The sequence below is a fragment of the Macaca thibetana genome, chromosome 1, assembly GCF_024542745.1.
Source record: "Macaca thibetana thibetana isolate TM-01 chromosome 1, ASM2454274v1, whole genome shotgun sequence".
Classification (NCBI taxonomy): domain Eukaryota; kingdom Metazoa; phylum Chordata; class Mammalia; order Primates; family Cercopithecidae; genus Macaca; species Macaca thibetana.
Window position 1 is genome coordinate 54,056,941 of NC_065578.1, and position 22,464 is coordinate 54,079,404.

At 44.6% G+C, this 22,464-nt stretch overlaps 1 protein-coding gene across 1 annotated transcript in view; it reads left to right on the top strand.

Moving 5' to 3' along the window:
• LEXM (lymphocyte expansion molecule) overlaps nt 1-16,815 on the top strand; it is a 31,896-nt gene extending 15,081 nt beyond the window's left edge. Inside the window, exon 10 of the mRNA XM_050779571.1 lies at nt 16,352-16,815. Within this exon, the coding sequence (XP_050635528.1) occupies nt 16,352-16,424 (73 nt within the window). The 3' untranslated portion in view covers nt 16,425-16,815. The remainder of the gene's footprint in view (nt 1-16,351) is intronic.
• Nucleotides 16,816-22,464: the final 5,649 nt, after the last annotated feature.

Genomic DNA, 22,464 nt, shown 5'->3' on the forward strand with positions numbered 1-22,464 from the left:
AGATGTGAGCCACCAAGCCTGGCCTATTTTTAGTTTTTAAAAGAAACTTCCATACTGTTTTCCATAATGGCTGTTATAATTTACATTCCCACCAAAAGCATGTAAGAGCTCCCTTTTCTCCACATCCTTGCCAGCATTTGTTACTTTTTGTCTTTTGATAGTAGCCATCTTAACTGGGGTGAGATGATATCCCTCAATTGGGGTTTTGATTTGCATTTCCCTGATGATTTGTGATGTCAAGTATTTTTTCATATACCTGTTGAGCATTTGTATGTTTTCTTTTGAGAAATGCCTACTCATGTCCTTTGCCTACTTTTTTTGTTTGTTTGAGATGGAGTCTCGCTCTGGCTGAAGTGCAGTGGCATGATCTTGGCTCACTGCAACCTCCACCTTCTGGGTTCAAGTGATTCTCTTGCCTCTGCCTCCTGAGTAGCTGGGATTACAGGTGTACACCATCACTCCTGGCTAATTTTTGTATCTTTAGTAGAGACGGGGTTTCACCATGTTGGTCACGCTGGTCTTGAACTCCTGACCTCAGGTGATCCGCCCGCGTTGGCCTCCCAAAGTGCTCGGATTATAGGCATGAGCCACTGCACCCACCCTGCCCACTTTTTAAACAGGATTATTATTATTATTGCTGTTGAGTTCCTTGAACATTCTGGATATAAGTTTCTTGTCTGATGAATAGTTTGCAAACATTTTCTCCTATTCTACATGTTGTCTCTTCACGCTATTGTTTCTTTTGCTGTGCAGAAGCTTTTTAGTTTAATATAGTCCCATTTGTGTATTTTTGTTTTTGTTGCTTGTGCTTTTGAAGTCTTAGTCATAAAGTTGTTGCCTAGAACAATGTCCTAAAGTTTTTCCCTTATGTTTTATTCTAGTAGTTTTACAATTTTGGGTCTGACATTTAAGTCTTTAATCAATTTTGAGTTGATTTTTGTATATAGTAAGGGGTCTAGTTTCATTCCTATGGATATTCAGTTTTTCTAACATCATTTATTGAATGGTGTCAGAATAATACCATTCTATGTAAGGTCATTTTAACAATATTAATTCTTCCAGTTCATGAACATTGGATATCTTTCCATTTGTTTGTGTTCTCTTCAATTTCTTTCATCAGTGTTTTGCAGATTCCATTATAGAGGTCTTTCACCTCCTTAGTACATTTATTTCTAGGTATATTTTTTGGCAGCTATTGTAAATGGGATTGTTTTCTTGATTTCTTTTTCAGCTAGTTACTGGTGTATAGAAATGCTACTAATTATTGTATGTTGATTTTGTATTCTGACAACTTTACTGAATTCATTTCTCAGTTCTAAGAGTTTTTTGGTGGAGTCTTTAGGTTTTTCTCTATATAAGATCATGTTGCCTGCAAGGAGGGACAATTTATAATAACTTCCTCATTTCTAATTTAGATGCCTCTTATTTCTTTCTTTTGTCTGAGCTCTGGCTAGGACTTCCAGTACTGTGTTAAATAGGAATGGTGATAGTGGGCATCCTTGTCTTGTTCCACTCTTATTTAATATAGTATTAGAAGTCTTAAATGTTTATTGATTTTATGTTGTCAAAAAATCAACTTTTCGTTTTGTTGATCCTTTGTATTTTTTTTTAAGTCTCTATTTTGTTTAGTTCTGCTCTAATCTTTATTTCTTTCCTTCAGCTAATTTTGGGTTTGATTTGTTCTTGACCTTCTAGTTCCCTGAGGTTCATTGTTGTTTATTTGAAATCTTTCTACTTTTTTTTTAATGTAAGCATTTATTGCTATAATCTTCTTCCCTCTTAGCACTGCTTTTGCTGTATGTTATGTTTCCATGGCTCACTACAGCCTCAACTTCCTGGGCTCAGGTGATTCTCCCACCTCAGTCTTCTGAGTAGCTGGAACTACAGGTGCACATCACCATGCCCAAGTAATTTTTTGTATTTTTAGTAGAGACAGGATTTCATCATGTTTCCCAGGCTGATCTTGAACTCCTGGGCTCAAGTGATCCATCCACTTCAGTCTTCCAAGGTGCTGGGATTCCAGGTATGAGACACTATGCCTGGCCTCTTTCTTAATTTATTCCTTGACCAAGTGGTCTTTCAGGAACATGTTGTTTAATTCCCATTTATTTGTACAATTTCTAAAGTTCCTCTTGTTATTGATTTCTAGTTTTATTTTATTGTGGTCTGAGGAGATACTTGGTATGATTTTGATTTTTAAAAATTTGTGTGACTTGTTTCATGGCCTAACATATGGTCTATCCTGGAGAATGTTCCGTGTGTTGATGAGAAGACTGTGTATTCTGTAGCTGTTGGATGAAATGTTCTGCAAATGTCTGTTAGGTCCATTTGGTCTATAGTGTAGATTAAGTCTCATATTTTTTGGTTGACTGTCTGTCGGATAATCTTTCCAGTGCTGAAAGTGGGGTCTTGTCTACAGCTATTATTGTATTGAGGTCTATCTCTCTCTTTAGTTCTAATATTATTTGCCTTATATATCTAAGTGCTTTGGTGTTGGTACATATATATTTACTATTGTTATATTCTTTTGATAAATTGATCACTTTATCATTATATAATGACTTTCTTTGTCTCTTTTTATTTATTTATTTTTTACTTAAGGTCTATTTTGCCTGATATAAGTACAGCTACTCCTGCACTATTTTGGTTTCCATTTTTGTGGAATATTTTTTTCCATCCCTCCACTTCCAACAATCTATGTGTGTCTTATCAGGTGAAGTGAATTTCTTGTAGGCAGCAGGTAGTTGTCTTCTAGACAGCAGCCAGTCTATATCTTTTAATTGGGAAATCTAAACCACTTACATTCAAAGTTGTTATTGATAAGCGAGAACTTACTCCTGTCATTTTGTTGTTTTCTGATTGTTTTATATATCTTTTGTTCCTTTCTTCCTCTTTTACTGTTTACTTTTACAGTTTGGTGGGTTTTTGTAGTGATAACGTTAGACTACTTTCTTTTTCTCATTTGTGTATTTGCTGTACCAGAGAGTTTCAATCTTTTGTATGTTTTCATGATTGTAGATGTTGTTCTTTCCCTTCCAGATGTGGGACTCGCTTAACCTTTTCTTGTAGGACTGGTCTAGTGGTGAATAATTCCCTGTTTTTGCTTGTGCTGCAAATATGTATTTTGCCTTCATTTTTGAATGATAGCTTTGCTGGGTATAGTGTTTGTGGTTGACAGATTTTTTTATTTGTTTCTTTTGTTTTTTTCCTTTCAGTACTTTGAATAATCATTCTGTGCTCTCCTGGCTTGTAAGAGTTCTGCTGTTTTGGATTTTTTTTTTTTTTTTTAAGACAAGGTCTCACTCTGTCACTTAGGCTGGAGTGTAGTCATGCAATCATGGCTTAGTGCAGCCTCGACCTCCCAGGCTCAAGCAATCCTCCCACCTCAGCCTCCCAAGTAGCTGGGAGCATAGGCATGTGCCACTATGCCTAGATATATATTTTTTTACTTTTTAGTTTTTGTAGAGATGGGGTCTGACTGTGTTGCCTAGGCAGGTCTTGAACTCCTGAGCTCGAGCAATCCTTCCTGCCTCGGCCTCCCAAAGTGCTGGGATTACAGGCGTGAGCCAACATGCCTGACCAGTCTTTAACTTTTGACAGTTGGACTGTAATGTATCTTGGAGAAGGCCCCTTTGATTGTATCTATTTGGGGTTCTGTGGGCTTCCTGTATCTGGATGTCTATATCTTTTGCAAGACTTGGGATGTTTTCAGCTGTTATTTCATTACATAGGTTTTCTATGTCTTTTCCAATCTTTTCCTTCTGGAACTCTCAAAATTAGAATATTTTATTCCATTGTGGTGTTCTGTTACGTATACTTTCTTTATCTTGTAAATTTTTTTCTTCTTTTTTCTGTCTGACTAGATTATTTCAAGATGCCTGTCTTCAAGTTCAAAAATTCTTTCTTCTGCTTGATGTAGTATATTGTTGAAGTTCTTGATTGTATTTTTAATTTCCTGTATTGAATTGTTCAGTTCTAGGATTTCTGTTTGGTTCCTTTTTAGTGATATCTTTTTGTTGAATCTCATTCAGATCATCAATTATTTTCCTCACTTCTTTGTATTTTTTATCTGTTTTCTCTTATATCTCATTGATTTTTAAAATATCATTATTTTGAATTATTTTTCAGGCATTTCATAGATTTCCTTTTGTTTGGGATCTGTTACTGGAGAAATATTGTATTCCTTGGAGATATGATGTTTCCTTGCTTGTTCATGTTTCTTGTGTCCCTGTGTTCATATGTGTGCATCTAGTATAACAGTCACTTTTTCCAATTTTATGACTGTCTTTCATAGGGAATTACTTTTACCTGTAGATGTATATATAGTGTTGGTTGGGTACAGTACCTTGGCTTTGATTCTGTGTGGATGCAGTAATGTAGTTTCTGTATGATTTCTTCAGCTATAATCAGCATCAGTGGTGTCTTTGGGTTTCTTAGTGGCTTAGGCTGTGGTTGTTAGGAGAGGCTATGCCAAGGCTTTGCTGGGGGTGGGGGTGCCAGGTGGGCTAGTCCTCAGTGACCAGTGGTGGCACAGTGGGCTGGGTATATCAGTCCTTGGGCCCCTATTTAACATATGTGAGTGCTGACAGAGACAGGTTTGGGTGGGCTGGTCCTCAGGCCTCCAGGTGGTGTGTTTGGGTGCTGGTGTTGGCAGTGGTGGCCTGAGCCAGTGGGTCCTTAGGCCCCTGGGTGATATGCATGGCATCGGTGGTGACAGTAGTGGCAATGGGCCACACTTCTACTCTAGCCCCTGAGTGGTTCATGTGGGTGTCAGCAGTGGCAGTGGTGGGCAAGAGGGGCCAGTCCCAGGCTCCTGGGTGGTGTGTGTGTGCCAGCAGTGGTGATGGCAGGCTGAGTAGGCAGGTCCCTGGGCCCCTGGGAGATGCATGCATGGGCAGTGGGTAGGTGCATTAGTCTACCCCAAGGTCCCTGGACAACATGCACAAGCCCTGGTTGCAGTGGCTACAGGCAGAGTGGGCCTGTCTAAGGGCTCCCTGACAATGTACATGGGCTCTGGCAGTGGCAAGTGGGGTGGGTGGATCCTTAGGCCCCAAGATGCCACATTTGGGCACCAGAGTTCAGGTAGGGTGGGCCTGTCCTCAGGCCTGGAACAGTGTGCAGGTGTGCAGCAGCTCTGCCACTGGAAGAGGTAGGGTTGCTGTTAGTGGCAGTGGTTCCAGGCAGCTAGCTGTCAGGCTCTGGGGAGCACAAACTTCAGCTTTCTTTGCCCCAGGTCAGCTTATTTAGTGCACTGCCCTGCCCATTCCCCAGGGTGTAGGATACTGCATGGGCTAGAATGCTGGGGACCTGTCCACACTGCTGGGTCCAGCTGGCATTGGAACACTGCAGCTCTCTGAGTGGACATGAGGGGATGTCAGCAGGGCCCCAGGGATTTGGAGACACAGGATCTGTAGGGCTCCAGAGCAGGATGTAGACTGGTGGGGACTGGGCTTTCAAAATGGTGCTGTGTTGCAACTGCTTGGGTATCAGGGGATAGGTGGGACCAGTGCAAACTCCCTCTTGGGAACAATGCTGTCACATGGACCCCCAGAAGTCCCCTGTATTAGTCTCAGGGCCTGCAAGGCCTGAGGGCTCTCCTGTGGGTAGGATTGCAGGAGCCTGTGGGGGGAATGTGGACCACGGGGGATCTCTTGCTCACCCTTTCTCCACACTGGGGACTTTTTCCTGGCTCTGAGCTGATCCCGGCCAGGCCAGCTGCTCCGCTTCCTTCTCCTTCCATGCCTCGGAAGTTCTATGCTGAATTCCATGTTCTCTCATTTGCTATATGCAACGTGTGGTTATCTGCTTGCTCTTTTGGTCCTTCTTTGTGGAGGAGGCAAGTGCTCGGCACCTCTAGTCAGCCATCTTGAAGCCCCCTCCTGTTGGTCTATGTTTAAAAAATTCCTTTATACTTTTAATGGGTTGCAGGAGGAAGTAGAGATAAATGCATATATTCATCTGCCTTGTTCAATGGTAAATCATATGAAATGAAACACTTTTGGGGTGCAAAAGCATTTTCTTCCCCTTTCTAGTCAAGGTAGTTAGCCTTATTTTAGGGGTGTTAAAACCAGGACCAGAGAGGGGAAAATAGGAGGACAACTTGCCTAAAGTCACACAGTTGGTGAGTGACAGAGCTGGCACTAGAATCTGGTCCTTCCCCTTCATGGGCAATGTCCTTTTATCAACACCCATGTGAGGATTTGGGGGTGCTAGGGCAAGTACCATGCCCAGACTCCTGCAGGGCCACTCCTCCCAACTGCTCTTTTGCAAAGTCCAGTCTATATGCTGTTTGCTTAGCAAAAGACTCTAAGGAAGGGAAGGGTGCCCCATCCCCACAGGACCTCCCCCTGGACATCTGTGTTCTCCCTCTGGACATCTGTCTTTCTCCTGTGTTCAGCATCCTCCTTCACCACTGTTAACACATCCAACACTCAGGCCTGTGAGAATTACAGGATTTCCAACCCTGGCTTAGAATTCCATGTCTGCCACTTAGCTGTGTGACTTGGGGCAAGTTGCTCGGAGAAGACTTCCCTCATCTGAAAAATGAGGGTAAACTAATAATCACCTTCAGAATCCATTATGAGGACTGAATGAATGACACAGGTGAATGTCCACTGCCCCTGTCGATGCTGTTTTGGAGGCATGTTGCACATGCTAGCTTCCTTTTCCCTTAGCAGCTGCTCCTGCCTTGGCAGAATTCCGTTGTGCTTATTTATATAACGAAAAAGTTCTTTGCAGAGGCTTAAAATGCACGACATCCAGAAAGAGAAACTACAGTTACTTAAATCACCCTCTGTTGCCAAAGACCCTAGCAAAAACCTCTAGTAAGATAGAGATTTTTATATAGAGACTGGGGGAGAAATAGCAGGTCCTTTGAGGCTTGGGGAGGATGAGGGCTTTGAAAGAGAAGGCCAAAAACATTGAGTAACTAGAGGTTTCTCAATGAAGTCAAGAACAAGATGGGGATGCTTGTGTCATTGGCATTATTTAACATTGTTTTGGAGGTTGTAGCAAAAGCAATAAGACAGGAAAAATAAATAAGAAATAGAAAACTTTGGTAAGGAAGAGCAACGTTATTACAATTGATAATGATATGTGTGTTTACTAAAAAATTCCAAGATAGTTAATTTTAAAACTGTAAAGCTAAGGCAAAGACAGGCAACAAGTGTATAAATGAATATTTTCCTCTTATACTGCAGCCATAACAAATGGAAAATTAATTGAGGCAAAAAAAAGATCCCATCCTTTCTTTTAAACAGGGTCTTGCTCTGCCACCCAGGGCTGCAGTGGCATGATCATGGCTCATTGTAACCTCCACCTCCCAGGCTCAATAGACCATCCTGCCTCAGCCTCCTGAGTAACTGGGACTACAGGCATGTGCCACCACACCTGGCTAATTTTTATATTTTTTGTAGAGAGACGGGGTGTCACTGTGTTGCCCAGGCTGGTCTCAAACTCCTGGGCTCAAGTGATCCTCCTGCCTTGGCCTCCCAGAGTGTTGGGATTACAGGTGAGCCACTGTACCTGGCCAATATCCCATTCTTTTCTTTCTTTCTTTTCTTCTTTTTTTTTTTTTGATTTTATTTTTGAGGGTTCTTTTTACTAAGATCCCATTCTTATTAGCAACACAAATGATAAAATACATTTGGGATAAACTTAATTTGGTATATTTAAGGCATAAATGAAGAAAAATAGAAATCTTCATTAACAGATGTTAAAGAATGCCTGAATAACTGGATGAAAAGACATGATATTGGAAAAATATTAAATCTTCCCAGTGATGTCCACATCTTAAGTCAAATCCTAAAGAGGTTGATGGGGCCAGAGGGGGAAACTGGATAAATTGATTATAAGCTTCATCTGAAAGAGTAAGATACATATAAATATATTTTAAGATAGAGGAATAATGATCCCACTTTAAAATCCATTGACATATGTGTAGATAGCATAATATGGAGGACTAAGCACCATACTGTTGGCCATGATTATGTGTGGAGGGCAGGGTTACCAGATTCTTTCATATTCTATCTTGTTGAAATGTTTGAGTTTTTCAAAATAAGCATATATTGTTTTATAATCAGAAAAAATGGTACAAATCAGGACAAGAGTGCATGAGATAAACTACACAGAATATGAGTTCCCCTTTTAGATCCATCTCCAACCAAGAGTTACCCTTTGTCTTCCAGACCTCAGTTTTCCCATCTGTAAAAACAGAAGAATTTATACCCCAGGGGACCTGGTGAGGCCTAAGTCTTATGAATGCTGCCAAACTGAAGCCAACCAGCAGGTCCCCATGGGTGTCAGACTGTTAGGCTGGGGCGTGATTCTCTCTGAGGCTCAAGTTCAGCATTGTCCATGAAGCCCTTGCTCTACTTGGGCTCCTGGCTCAGGAGAATTATGCCAGGAGGCCCAGAAGACCGATCACAGGTGTGAAGGATTTCTTTATGCACTTTTTCACTGACTGATTCATTTGAAAAACCTACCCTGTGCTTGGTTCTGTCCTGAGCGCATCTGAGCTACTGATTGTTTTCAGGTGACCGGAAATAGTCTGCCATTCCCTCACTGAAAATTTCATTTTTGCATTCATATTTTTAAGTTTTAAGAGTTATTTTTTGTTTTCTGAATGTTCCTTTGATAACAATATGCTCTGGTTTCATGAAGGCAGTGCTTTCTTATCTTTTGAAGATATTAAGACAAATATCTTCAAAAGATTAAAGATTAATATCTTCTTTTTGAAGATATTAAGACTATTTGCTTGACATTGTCCCCATTTTTTTCCAAATCTCATTTTTCTGTATGTTCATTTTGGCCTCAGTCTTCCATATCAGAGGTTTTTCCTCGAATGTCTGGCGATCCTTGGCGCTGCATCCCTGTCCAGCTGTAAATCCTTCTGAAGGCTCTGGGGTACTTATTGATTATGGACTCCACCACAGAATGATCAGGCTGGGTGTTTTCACTGGGTGAATTCCCAATGTCACTACTGTTAGAGCTTTCCTCTTGGCCTTGGCCAGAGCAAGCTTCTCTGGGGGATGTAAGCTTGGCTGTCCAAGCTCTAGAATCTAAGTCGAAGGGAAGAGGCTACAGTTCTCAATATTTAGTGATTAAACTTCTATTTAATTCCCTGTTTGTTTGTTTGTTTTGCGACAGAGTTTTGTTCTTGTTGCCCAGGATGGAGTACAATGGCGTGATCTCAGCTCACCACAACCTTCGCCTCCTGGGTTCAAGTGATTCTCCTGCCTCAGCCTCCTGAGTAGCTGGGGTTACAGGCATGTGCCACCATGTCCAGCTAATTTGGTATTTTTAGTAGAGACAGGGTTTCTCCATGTTGGTCAGGCTGGTCTCGAACTCCTGACCTCAGGTGATCTGCCTGCCTTGGCCTCCCAAAGTGCTGGGATTACAGGCGTGAGCCACCGTGCCCAGCCCAATTCCCTGTTTTAAATATGGTACTCATGATTTCAACTATGCCTGGTGCCATCCTGAACAGAGAATCTGTCTCCAGAGAATAAATCTCCAATCTTCTGCCAGGCTAAATGAAGGGCACTCATCTGGCTGCAGACAGTGGGGGAGATAAACTGATATTATACAGATTATCAAACTGATATTATACAGATCGATCCCTGTTTTCGGTTTCATCTTCATTCCCACTTCCAGAGGTACCTGGTGCTGCCAATTCCTTAGTCTTTTGGAGTCGGGGGATTCTTAGCTTTACCCTCTACTGATTTGGGGTTTAGCTTTCTTAGGTCTACTAGGTTAGTCACCATTCTTCCATCTGCTTTTCAACTTCCAAAATATTTTTTCTTCCTGCTGCTTCTTCTATTCTTTTTGTCCTTGTGGGTATATGCCTTAACATTTTTATTCCTTTACTTTGTTTTAGTGAGGTTTCAGGAGGGAGAGAGGTTAATATACCCATCCAATCCATGAAACGTTTGGTGAAATTTCTGGGTTTCAAAGGTAAAATAAAAATCTTGCTAGTATCATATCTAAAATGACACTGAACCTGCAATCTAAATAAAAGACAATCAGGCATATTTCATACTTCTCTTCTGAAACATAAATGATAGAAAACAGTTTATATAATTCTGAAGGAAAAGAATTGGGACTATATAGAGTCCTCTATGTAGCCAACCAGTCATTCATGTGCAAAGCAGAAGAGAACCAGACAGCAGTCTGGTCCAGAGTGGCTCCAGCTTCATGGGGAGGGCACTCACCCACCTCCCCAGAGCTACAGGGCAGCCTGAGAAGGATGAGGGCAGGTGGAGCCCAGGACTTCTCTCTCTCTGTCCAGAACACTTTGCCCACTCTTTCCCCCGAAACTTTCTGGAAGATGAGAGCAGAAGGGAAGGCTCTTTGAACGCAGGGAAGCTGAGGCATAGTTGGCCTTCACCATGACCCATCTTCCTGCCCTTACTCCACCTGACCTTATTTGATCACTCTCCTTTTACCTTTTGTGCATGCTGTTTTGGTGAGAGATTTGGAAGTTTGGGTAGGAAAGAGGGACTCAGGAAGTTCAGCGTGTGGAGTCCCCTCCTTCTCCCCTCAACCCCCTCTGCACGTTTACTCTGGGACACGGAAGTCAGTTGGTTGCCATTCAGACTGTGTGGCACCAGGGGAAACTGGGCTTCGCTCCAAGAGAAGGCAGTTGGGAGAGAAGGCCCTACTTTTTCATTTCTCCTTCCTTCCCTCTCTCCCTTCCCCCCTTCCTCCCCCACTTTCTTTCCTTCCTTCCTTCCTTCCTTCCTTCCTTCCTTCCTTCCTTCCTTCCTTCCTTCCTTCCTTCCTGCCTTCCTGCCTTCCTGCCTTCCTGCCTTCCTGCCTTCCTGCCTTCCTGCCTGCCTGCCTGCCTGCCTGCCTGCCTTCCCTCCTGCCTTCCCTCTGTCCCCCTCTCTCTCCTTATTCCTCTCTGTATTTCTGGTGGAGGTGGATGGGGTAGAAACTTGAGCATATTTCTGGGCTGATGGGCAGGGAAGGAGTGGGAGATTCCTTGTGAGGTGGTGGAACATGCTCTTTGCTTGGGCTGGAGGGGTGATCACCCTGAGCACAGGGAGAAACGTTGGCCTTGGATGGGGGTAGGGGGTGGGGGAGAAAAAGGGTTGATGATTTAATGAATTTAGTGGATATTTGCTAGGGGTCAGAACATAGAAGGTCTCAGGCAAACGGTACAGAGGGGAAGGATTGATTTAGCATCAGGTACATGAAGGAGGGCTCAGCCAGGTGCCATGAGCATGTGGGCATGTCTACCCTGAAAGGTGGCCTGGAGAGATGGAGGATATTCCAGGCAGCCAGTCTGGGTGTGAGGGGTAAACGAACCTGGCCTGATCAGGGATGGCTGAGCAGCGGGAGGGTGGGCTGTGGCAGGGGATACGGAAGAACAAAGCCAGGTGGATCAGGTGGGGTGGGATCAGCCGAGTCGTGATGGAGGAGTCTGGTGTCTTTGCTGACGAATACCTGCAAATCAAGCAGCCAGTAAGTGTTCTTCAAAGTGCAGCTGACGTGGGAGGAAATCTTTGGAAAATGCCACTTGGAAGATGTAATGTTGGGATGGGACTCGCCTTTGCCTTCTCATATCTGAATTAACAGTTGCTTAGGTAGGAAACCTTTAGGGGGTTATAAAATATTACAGTAGACCCCCCAAAAATGTGTCCTATATTGAGGTAGGGGACTGCGGTTCTGTTGTTTACAAGCCATATGCTATTGACAAGTCCTGTGACCTTCCTGTTGCATATTTTGTTCCCTAAATGACGTCAGCATTTATAGCCCATGTCCCCATAGGTAGCCTGGACTCCGCTCTGTGTCATCTGCTTGATGGCCTTCAGATCAGCATGGACTTTTCACCCTGACATGGCCCGTTTGAGGCTCCAACAAGTTGGTGAACATTGGGAGAAGATGCAGGTTAAAGTCTCCACTTTGGCATCTCTTAGCTGTGTGACCCTGGGCTACTAACCACAACTCTCTTTTCTTAGCTGTAGAATGGGCACAATGAAGCCTGTCTCACAGGCCAGGGTCTATGTGGAAGACTTGCCATCCAACTCTTTCCCCATAGCCCAGCACCACACAGCAGGGCACTGCTGGCACGTGGGAGGGGTGAGGTGCCTCTTCTTCATGGTGCCAGATTCTCCTGCCCAGTGGCAGGACGGTTAGCATTCCAGGTGCCTGCCCACTGGTTGGGGAGTAGTGGTCCAGAGTCTTTGGGAAGACCCCAAAACCCTCTTGCATGTTTCCATTGCCCCCAAGGGGGAAAATGCCACCCCCAATTTAGCTGATTCAATTCAGGATACATTTACTGAGCACAAAGAACGTGCAAGGAAGTCTGCTGGGATCACCCTTGAAGGGGTCTGTGTGTAATGGTTGGAAGGAGCAGAGGCCTGGGAGGCAGAACAGACTTTCTGTCCCTAATCTATGCAGATCATTTCATCTTTTTCTGGCATCGAGTATACATTTGTACTGGATACCTATGTTTAAGGCTATGGCTGTTTTTCCAAATTGCTTATAGTTGAGGATAGACTGTATGGGAGTGGGAAAGAAGAAATACTATGGGAGTTCAGAGGAGGCAAATGTTACATTGAATTTGGAGCTGTCCAAGCAGGGAGGGCTGCTTGGAAGAAGTGGCATTTGATCTGGTTCTGAAAAGCTGGATAAGAGTTGGGCTTGGAAAGGGGTAACAACCGTTAATCAAAGGTTGACTGTGTGCCAGGCACTGTACTCAGCTCTGTATAAACATCTCTCATCCGGGAGTAGTGGTTCATGCATGCAATCCCAGCACTTTGGGAGGCTGAGGCAGGCAGATCACCTGAGGAGTTCAAGACCAGCCTGGCCAACATGGTGAAAGCACGTCTTTACTAAAAATACAAAAATTAGTCGGGTGCGGTGGCAGGTGCCTGTAGTCTCAACTACTCAGGAGGCTGAGGCAGGAGAATCGCTTGAACCCAGCAGTGGAAATTGCAGTGAGCTGAGATCCCGCCACTGTACTCCAGCCTAGGCAACAGAATGAGACTCCATCTCAATTAAAAAAAATCATCTCTCATGGGCATCACAAAGCCCTGTGAGGTATGTAATAACTGCCTTTATTATATAGATGAGGATGAGGAAACTGAGTAACTTTCCCAGAGCCACAGCGAGTTACTGACTATAGCAGTTAGCTATTGCTACATAACAAACCACCCAGAAATTCAGTGGCTTAAAACAATAGCCATTTGTTATTGTTCATGAGTCTGTGGGTTGGCTGGGGGCTGGCTGGTCTGGGATAGTCTTGGATGGAACAACTAGACTCTCTTCTACACAGACTCCAGCCTTCAGCAGTGTAGCCCAGGCTTGCCTCTATGAAGGAGGCTGGGGTTTGAGAGAGGAAGTGTGCAAGGCCTTTTGCAGCCCAACCACACCATTATTTCTACCACATTCTGTTGGCCAAAGCAAGTTCATGGCTAGCCCAGATTCAAGCAGGGCGGGGGTGCGTGGGGAGTAGACTCCACCTCTTGATGGGAGAGGCTGCAATCGCATTGGAAAGGCCACCAATACAAGGAGCTATGGAGGCCTGGGCCATTTTTGCTCTCTGTCTAGTACAGTCACAAAATAGGATTGGGTCTCTGGTCCATCTGGCTCCAAGCTGTGTTGTTTCTTCAAGGGTTTTCTTCTTCCAGGGAGGAGAAAAATATTTAGGACAGAGGGAAGGGCATGAGTGAAGGAAAGGAAGCAAAAAGTTCAGGACATACCTGGGCAATACTAAATGGCCCATTTTAAATGATGTGTGGGGTGTGTAGAGGGGAATAGTGGATAATAAGGCAGGAGAGGTGGTTCGGTCAGTCCTTAGAGGGCTGGAATGCATAGCTAAGCTGCTTGGACTTTATCTTGTATGTGAGAAGCCCCATAATTTTTTTAAAGTTGAATTTATTTATTTTATTTATTTATTTACTATTTTTTTCGAGACAGAGTTTTATTTTGCTCTCTTGCTCAGGCTGGAGTGCAATGGCGTGATCTCGGCTCACTCCAACCTCTGCCTCCTGGGTTCAAGCGATTCTTTTGCCTCAGCCTCCCGAGTAGCTGGGATTACACCTCCCACCACACCCGGCTAACTTTTGTATTTGTAATAGAGACGGGGTTTCGTCATGTTGGCCAGGCTGGTCTCAAACTCTTGACCTCAGGTGATCCACCTGCCTTGGCCTCCCAAAGTGCTAGGATTACAGGCATGAGCCACCGCGCCGAGTCTAAAGTTGAACTTATTATAGTATAACTCACATGCAGTAAAATTCATTCTCTTTAGGTATACAACTCTATGAGGTTTTTTTGTTGTTTTTTGAGATAGTGTCAACACTCTGTCACCCAAGCTAGAGCGCAGTGGCATGAACATGACTTATGGCAGCCTCAACCTTCTGGGCTCAAGCAATCCTCCCACCTCAGCCTCCCAAGTACTGGGACTATAGGTGTGCACCACTGCACCCAGGTAATTTTTAAATTTTTTGTAGAGATGTGCTTTTGCCATTCTGCCCAGGCTGTTCTTGAACACCTGAGCTCAAGCAATCCACCCACCTCAGCCTCCCAGAGTGCTGGGACTACAGGCATGAGCCACCACACCCAGCCCAATTCTATGAATTTTGACAAATGCATGTAGTTGTCATACATATCACCTCAGGCAAGATGTAGAATATTCCTATCCCCCTTATGCTATCTGTAGTCAGTCTACTCCTCCTACTGCCATCCCTGGCAACTCTGTCATCCCTGGAGTTTTGCCTTTTCCAGAATGTCATATAAATGGAATCATCTGTATGTAGAATTTTGTATCTTTTTCTTTCAGTGCTCTTGAGATTCAGCCATGCTGTTGTTGTGTGTATCCATAGTTCGTTCCTTTTTAATGCTGAGTTGGATCGCACTGTATGGTTGCGACACAGTTTGTTTATCCATTCCTAAGTTGAGGGACATTTGGATTGTTTACAGTTTGGGGAATTTTACAGTTTGGGGAATTTTAAATAAAGCTGCTACAGTTACATACAGGTCTTCACGTAGACATACGTTTCTATTTTCTCTCTGGTAAATATCTAGGAGTAGGATTTCTAGGTCATTTGGTGGGTGTGTGTATAACTTTGTAAGAAGCTGTTGAACTATCTTGAAATGGCTGGTCCATTTTGCACTCCCACCAGCAATGCATGAGGGGTCTAAGGGTTCTGCATCCTTGTCAGCACTTGGTATTGTCAGGGTATTTTCTTTTCTAATTTAAGCCATTCTAATAGTATATTTCATTATGGTTTGAATTTGCATTTCTCCAGTGACAAGATATTGAGGATCTTTTCATATGCGTCCTCTGATGTCTTCTTTTGGTGAAGTGTTTTCAAATCTTTTGCACATTTTAAACAAATGGGTTGCTTGGTTTCTTATATTCAGCTTTGAGTTCCTTAGATATTCTAAGCATAAGACCTTTATCAGATATGTGTTTTGCAAATATTTTTTTCCCAGATATCCAGAAGGATTTTAATGGGAAGTAATTATTGTGTTTAATAAACATACTTATGGCATTATGGACTGTTGCGGGGATAGAGACAAGGAGGCTGCCTCAATGGTAGAGATGAGAAATGAGGCATGGGGCCGGGCCAGGGGCCGTGAACATGGGGAGGAATGGAGAGACAGGAGGCGTGGAGACCCACTGGATGGTGGGAAAGACCTTTCTTACCCTGGTGAGTCCTCCCTCCTTTGACAAATATTTGTTAAGCACAGGTAATGATCTAGGCATAGGGGAAATACCAATGAAGAAGTCCAAGTCCTGCATTCATGGAGTTCACATCTTGTTGGGGAGGACAGACAACAAACAGATATATCAAGTGTGTAACGTACGGGCTGGCGGATGCTGTTTGACACACACAGCAAGGGGTTCTTATGGAAGTGCCATCTTCCAAAGGGCTCATGGGATGGGAGGTTGAGTCCTCCGGGTTTCCACTCATGGGAAAGAACTGGAGCAGTGGAGGGAAAGTGGGACTGAGGTCAGGGCTTACATTCTGGCCCTGATGCTGGCCTTCAGGTGACCTCAGGGAAGTTCCCTTCTCTCTCTGGTCCTTGTTCTTCCTCTCAGGGTTGGGTCAGATAATCTTCCAGGCACTATGATTTTGTACCTGAAGTTCTTACAAGCCAACTTGGGTGCTTTAATGAGCTGAACTGGGTATGAATCGCTGGAATCCCATCCTTAGAATCAGGCTGTTTTGTTGAAAAGGTCTAGAGGTCATCAATTTTGGCCTCTCACCAATGTAGGATCTCCTGTGAAGCAGAACCAACAGGTACCTGTTCATCCCCTATGGGTGTCCCTCCAGGGATGAGGAGCTCACTCCCTTCCAAGGGATCACTTCCATTTTTAATTTTTTCTGTCTTTTTAAAGGGAAAGGATCACACCATTTACTAAGGGGAAGTGCCCTCCAACTGTGGATTACAATTCAGATCCTACTTCTTAAAGCCACATGTGAAGGACAGCCCGCAGTGACCGGAGAGCCCAAAGGTCTGAAGACAAATCTGGGGGTGAGAGCATGGGTGTGGGAGTGGGGTGTCTTAGAGAAAGGACACATGGGCCTGGGAGAAGGGAGAGATGTATGGGGATCACCTTTGCTGGAGCTGCATACCTGAAGGTCACAGTGTCTTCCAGGACAGCTGGGGACAGGTATCTTTTGTTGCAGGAGATCAATTATCCTGAGAACTCAACTCAGTCAGTGACATGAACATGGGGGCCAGAGAGCAGATGGACTGAAGGGATGGGACGTGGTTGACACTCGTGTGACCCTTTCTATTCTAAAGCCAGAGTGCTTGGCCCCTTGTTTATTAAAGTTCAGAAAGTGGTGGGAGAGTGTAGCATGTATTACACGGCAATTCTAGGACTCTCCAGGAACACCCCATTGCCATCTCAGGATGCTTCTGGAAGCTTAGCAGGGCCTCACTGATGAGGAAACTGCTGACTTCAGGCAATGTCCAGCCATGGGGAACATCTGAGTCAGCCCTTGTGGGTACCCTTCCCTCACTGTTTTATGTCATTGAGAATCGGGGAGCAGGTTGTCCCTAGAGGAGACTGGCATACCACAGCTTCGTCCACAAAGCTCACATGATAAAAAATACTTGAAACACTTTCTTCAGTGTGCGAGTGTCTTACAAAAAGCAGTTATTCACCAGTGTCAAAACAAATGTTTTTGAAGAAGTAAAGCCGTCTTTATTCACCTTGCCAAGGTATTGCAGATGACCAGCTTCCCACGCCCAGTAGCTGATCCTCAGAACCTGGTTGCCACACGATTGTCTACGTTTGATGCCCATTTATTGTTATGTTACTTGTGGTCCATGTTGCAAGAGGGTGCTGAAGGCATACAACCTGGAGGTTGAGTGGGAAAAAATTGCTAGCCTCCTAAGCAACCAGAGAGGTGCTAGAACCTGATGTTGCTTTTTAAAGATTTATGTGCTGGAGTGTTCAACCCAATCACCCACAGGACCACGTCTAGAAACTGAACTGGAATTCAGTGGTTATGAAACATTTATTATTTTTGGGGGCTGAGGAGCTCTTTTTTTCTTTTTTTTTGCAAACAGAAGCTTTTAGGGGAAGTCCAATATATAACAAACATGTAGCCACTTTGAATCAAGCTGGGTGAGGCCAGGAGTCCAGCCCTCGGGGCCAGCCCCTGTGCCCTCTTTCCCTGGGATTGTTAGGAACCAGGCCACACAGTAGGAGGTGAGCAGTGGGTGAGCACCGCCTCCCGTCAGATCAGCGGCGGCATTAGATTCTCACAGGAGCCGAACCCTATTGTGAACTGCACACGTGAGGGATCTAGGTTGCACGCTCCTTATGAGAATATAACTAATGCCTGATGATATGAGGTGGAACAGGTTCATCCTGAAACCATCCTCCCCCGCCACCCCGCCCTACCCTGGTCTGTGGAAAAATTGTCTTCCATGAAACCAGTTCCTGGTGCTAAAAAGGCTGGGGACCGCTGTAATAAAGGACTTATATCCAGAATATATGTGAGTTCATATGTATCTCAATAATAAGAAACAACAAAATAAAAAATGTATAAAAGATGTAACAGACACTTTACCAAGAAGATATATGTATAGCAAATAAGTACATGAAAATAAACTCAATGTCATTAGGCATTAAGGAAATGCAAATTAAAACCACAATGAGATAGTACTACCCACCTATTAGGATGGCTAAAATTGAAAAGCCTGACCATACCAAGTGTTGGTGAGGATGTGGAACTTTTGTATACTGCTGGTGGAAATGTAAAATGGTACAATTATCTTAGTTCATGTAGAAGATGTTAACATCAGGCCGGATGTGGTGGCTTGCACCTGTAATCCCAGCACTTTGGGAGGCCACGGTGGGCAAATCACCTGAGGTCAGGATTTTGAGGTCAGCCTGGCCAACATGCAAAACCCTGCCTCTACTAAAAATACAAAAACGTTAGCAGAGCGTGGTGGTGGGCGCCTATAGTCCCAGCTACCTGGGAGGCTGAGACAGGAGAATTGCTTGAACCCGGGAGGCAGAGGTTGCAGTGAGCTGAGATCGTGCCATTGCACTCCAGCCTGGGCAACAGAGCGAGACTCCATCTCAAAAAAAAAGATGTTAACATCAGGGGAAGGTGAGTGAGAGGGACTGCTGTACTACCATTGCAACGTTTCTGTAGAATAAATTGCAAATAAAAATAAAAAGCAATTAAACAAGTTAAAATATATGCAATAAAACTTTTAAAGAGACTGTTTACCTTACAAAACAAGTACATTTGTTCAAATATCTCTATCAGCTATTATATTACAGACAGTCACTGTCACTGTAGAGAAGGTCAGCAAGGCCAGGTGCGGCAGCTCATGCCTGTAATCCCAGCACTTTGGGCGGCCAAGGCGGGCAGATTACCTGAGGTCAGGAGTTCGAGACCAGCCTGGCCAATATGGTGAAATCCCGTCTCTACTAAAAATACAAAAAAAAAAAAAAAATTAGCCAGGCGTGGTAGCAGACACTTGTAATCCCAGCTACTCGGGAGGCTGAAGTAGGAGAATTGCTTAAACCTGGGAGGTGGAGGTTGCAGTGAGCAGAGATCAAGCCACTACACTCCAGCCTGGTCAATAGAGCAAGACTCTGTGTCAAAAAAACAAACAAACAAAAACAACAACAAAAAAGGTCAGTAAATTTGTGACGCTTGCCTTTTTATAAGAGAAACCTGTGTAACAACTTTATTTATTTATTTATTGAGACAGGTCTTGCTGTGTCCAGCCCAGGCTGGGGTACAGTGGCGTCATCATGGCTAACTATAGCCTCAACCTCCTGGTCGAGGAGCTCAAGCGATGCTCACATCTCTAAGCCTCTCAAGTAGCTGGGACTATAGGCTGCACCACCACACCTGGCTAATGTTTTTGTTGTTTTAGAGATAGCATCTTGCTATGTTGCCTAGCTTGGTCTGGAATTCCTGGGCTCAAGCTGTTTTCCCACCTTGGCCTCCTAAAGTGCTGGGATTATAGGCGTGAATCACCAAGCCTGGCCACAAGTTTTTTTTTTGTTTTTTTTGAGACAAAGTCTTGCTCTGTAGCCCAGGCTTGAGTGTAGTGGTGGGATCTCAGCTCACTGTAACCTCTGCCTCCCAGGTTCTAGCTATTCTCATGCCTCAACCCCGCAAGCAGCTGGGACTACAGGCATGAGCCACCATGACCGATTATGTTTGTATTTTTAGTAGAGATGGGGTTTTGACTGGTCTCGAACTCCTGGCCTCAAGTGATCTACCAGCCTTGGCCTCCCAAAGTGCTGGGATTACAGGTGTGAGCCACTGCATCTGGCCCCTGGCCACAACTTTAAATCAGGCAATTCTTTAATATTTTGCCATGAGATAAGAATGAGTTCATGTGTGTTACAAAAATAATGTGTGCTGGGGAGGGACATTCATCTATAATGGAGCAAAAGGCTCTCTGGCTGCCAGAGCCGGCTGTGCTGCCTATGGAGGGCTAGAAGTGCCAGGGACTCCATACCCCTCTGGAGCTACCCCCACTAAGGGAAGTTGGTTATAAATACCAGCTCCCTCACCCCTTGTGGGATGTACCTTTGAAACGCATGTTTTACATTGGTTTCCAGTTTTCCGAGCGCAGTTACACAGTAGTGGCCACCACTGGTAACCTGCTTGAGAATGAACCCATTATTGGCCGTCATCCCTTCCCTACTCCCCTGCTGGTGTTTACTTCACCTCCCAAATAAACTGCTTGCACTCAAATCTTTGTCTTAGGGTTGGCTTCTAGGGAAACCCAAACCAAGACGAACACATTTTTTCAGGCATTCCAATGGATCATCCTGTTACACCCAGGGCTTGGGAACCTCATTTGGTGACCACTGCTCTGCTCTGCGATAGTAACTCCATCTGTCTGTCCAGGCTCTCCTCGCACACCCCCAAGACAGCCCTTCCCAGTGCAGGGCAGCTATGATTGTAAAAGGGTCCTTTGGATGTTGAGCTGAAATCTGGCTTGTTGTGACCCTTGCCCTCCTGCCTGGGCAGGGCCATAAGAGGACATGGAGTTCTGCAGGTTGTTAACTGGGCTCTGCTGGGGCCTCCAGCAATCCCTGGGGAAGGAGGGCATGAGGGCGTGGCCACGAGGGCGTGGCCACAAGGGCTGGACTCCTGGCCCCACCCAGCTTGACTCAAAGTAGCTCCATGTTTGTTATATATATATCGGACTTTCCCTAAAAGGTTTTGTTTGGGGAAAAAAGCTCCACAGCCAAAAATGAAATGAATAAATATTTAATAACCACCAGATTCTAGTTCCATCTCTTGAAATGGTCCTGCAGGTGACTGGGTTGAACCCTCTAGCACATACAACTTAAAAAAGTAATAGCAGGTTCTAGCACCTCCCTGGTTGCTCAGGAGGATGGTGATCTCTCCCACTCCAGTGTGAGATGCTGCCAGGTTGTGGGAAGCCCTGAGCAGACCAAAAATAGCCTTTTACAAGCCATGCCCCAGACTTAACATCCAGGTTCTTACTATGCCTTCAGCACCACCTTGCAACATGGACCACAGGTAACGCAACAATGAGTGGGTGTCACACATAGGCAGTCCTGCTGCAACCAGGTTCTGAAGAACGGCTAGTAGGCATGGGCAGCTGGTCATCTGCAATGTCCTGGCAAGGTGAAGCACGGCTGGCATAGCTGCTCACTTTACAAGGAGAAACTGAGACCCACAGGAGGAATAAGTTTACATAGGTTGCATGGCGTGGTTGCTTTAGTAAACATTAATAGAATGGGACTTCATTTGCTGTGTTAGGTTCTTATCAATACCTAAGAGTGATGGTTCTGACCATTGTGAACGCTGTACCATGCTGTCTTTGGCTTTTTACCTTGATTTCACAACATCCCCCAGCACACCAGCCAGGCCAGCTCTGGGAAGCTCCCTTTGTTCAAAGTTCAGGTCCTGCCATCCTCATCGCTGTCGGCTGCTCGATGCCTGCCCTGGGCCTGAGCAAGCCCAGGTCCCACTCTGGCCCTGCCATAGTCTTTTGGCCCTGAAGGCAGTTTCACCTTCTCCAACTTGACCCTTGGAGCTCCTCCTTCTCAGAAGCAGTTTACACCTGTTCCCAGGTTCAGCTGATCCACTCCCTCTTCCTGGACCTGCTGCAGCATTAGCCAGGGAATGGGGGTTCACCAATAATGAGAATGATTAACAAGGGAGTGGGGGATGATCACAGAGATGCCTAAGGTTCAGAAGCCTGAGAGGCGAACGTACTGAGGCCAGAGCCAGGGCGCAGGAACCACCTTTCCTGCTAAGCTTGGATTTGGAGGGCTCAATATGGGAGGTCTCTGTTAAGTGGTGTGTTGGTAAATGTCTGTCTCTCAAAACAAAACAAAGCCCTCCTATGATAGTTAATTCTATGTGCCAATTTCACAGGGCTATGGGGTGCCCAGACATGTGACCAAATATTACTTTGGGTATGTCTGTGAGGGTGTTTCTGGATGAGATTAACATTGAATCAGACTGAGCAAAGCAGGCTGCCCTTCCTAAAGCAGGTGGGCCTCATCCAATCAACTGAAGACACGAGCAGAACAAAAGGACTGAATGAGAGGAAACTCCTCCTGCCTGAGTGCTTAAGCTGGGACATCAGGCTTTTCCTGCCTTCAGACCTGAACTGAAAAGTGGGCTCTTCTTGGGTCTTGAGCCTACCAGCTTTTGGACTGGAACTTACACCATTAGCTCTCCTTGTTCTCGGCTCTTTGGACTCAAACTGGAACTACATCATTGGCTTTCCTGGGTATCTAGCTTGCCTACTGTAGATCTTGGGACTTCTTAGCCTCCATAATCACATGAACCAATACTTTATAAGTCTGTTTCTCTGTCTCTGCATGTGTCTGCCTTTCTATAGTCATGTGATACATAACATTTTGGTCAATGATAGACTGCATATACAATGGTGGACCCATAAGATTATAATGCCATATTTTTACTGTACCATTTCTATATTTAGATATACAAGTACTTACCATTGTGTTAT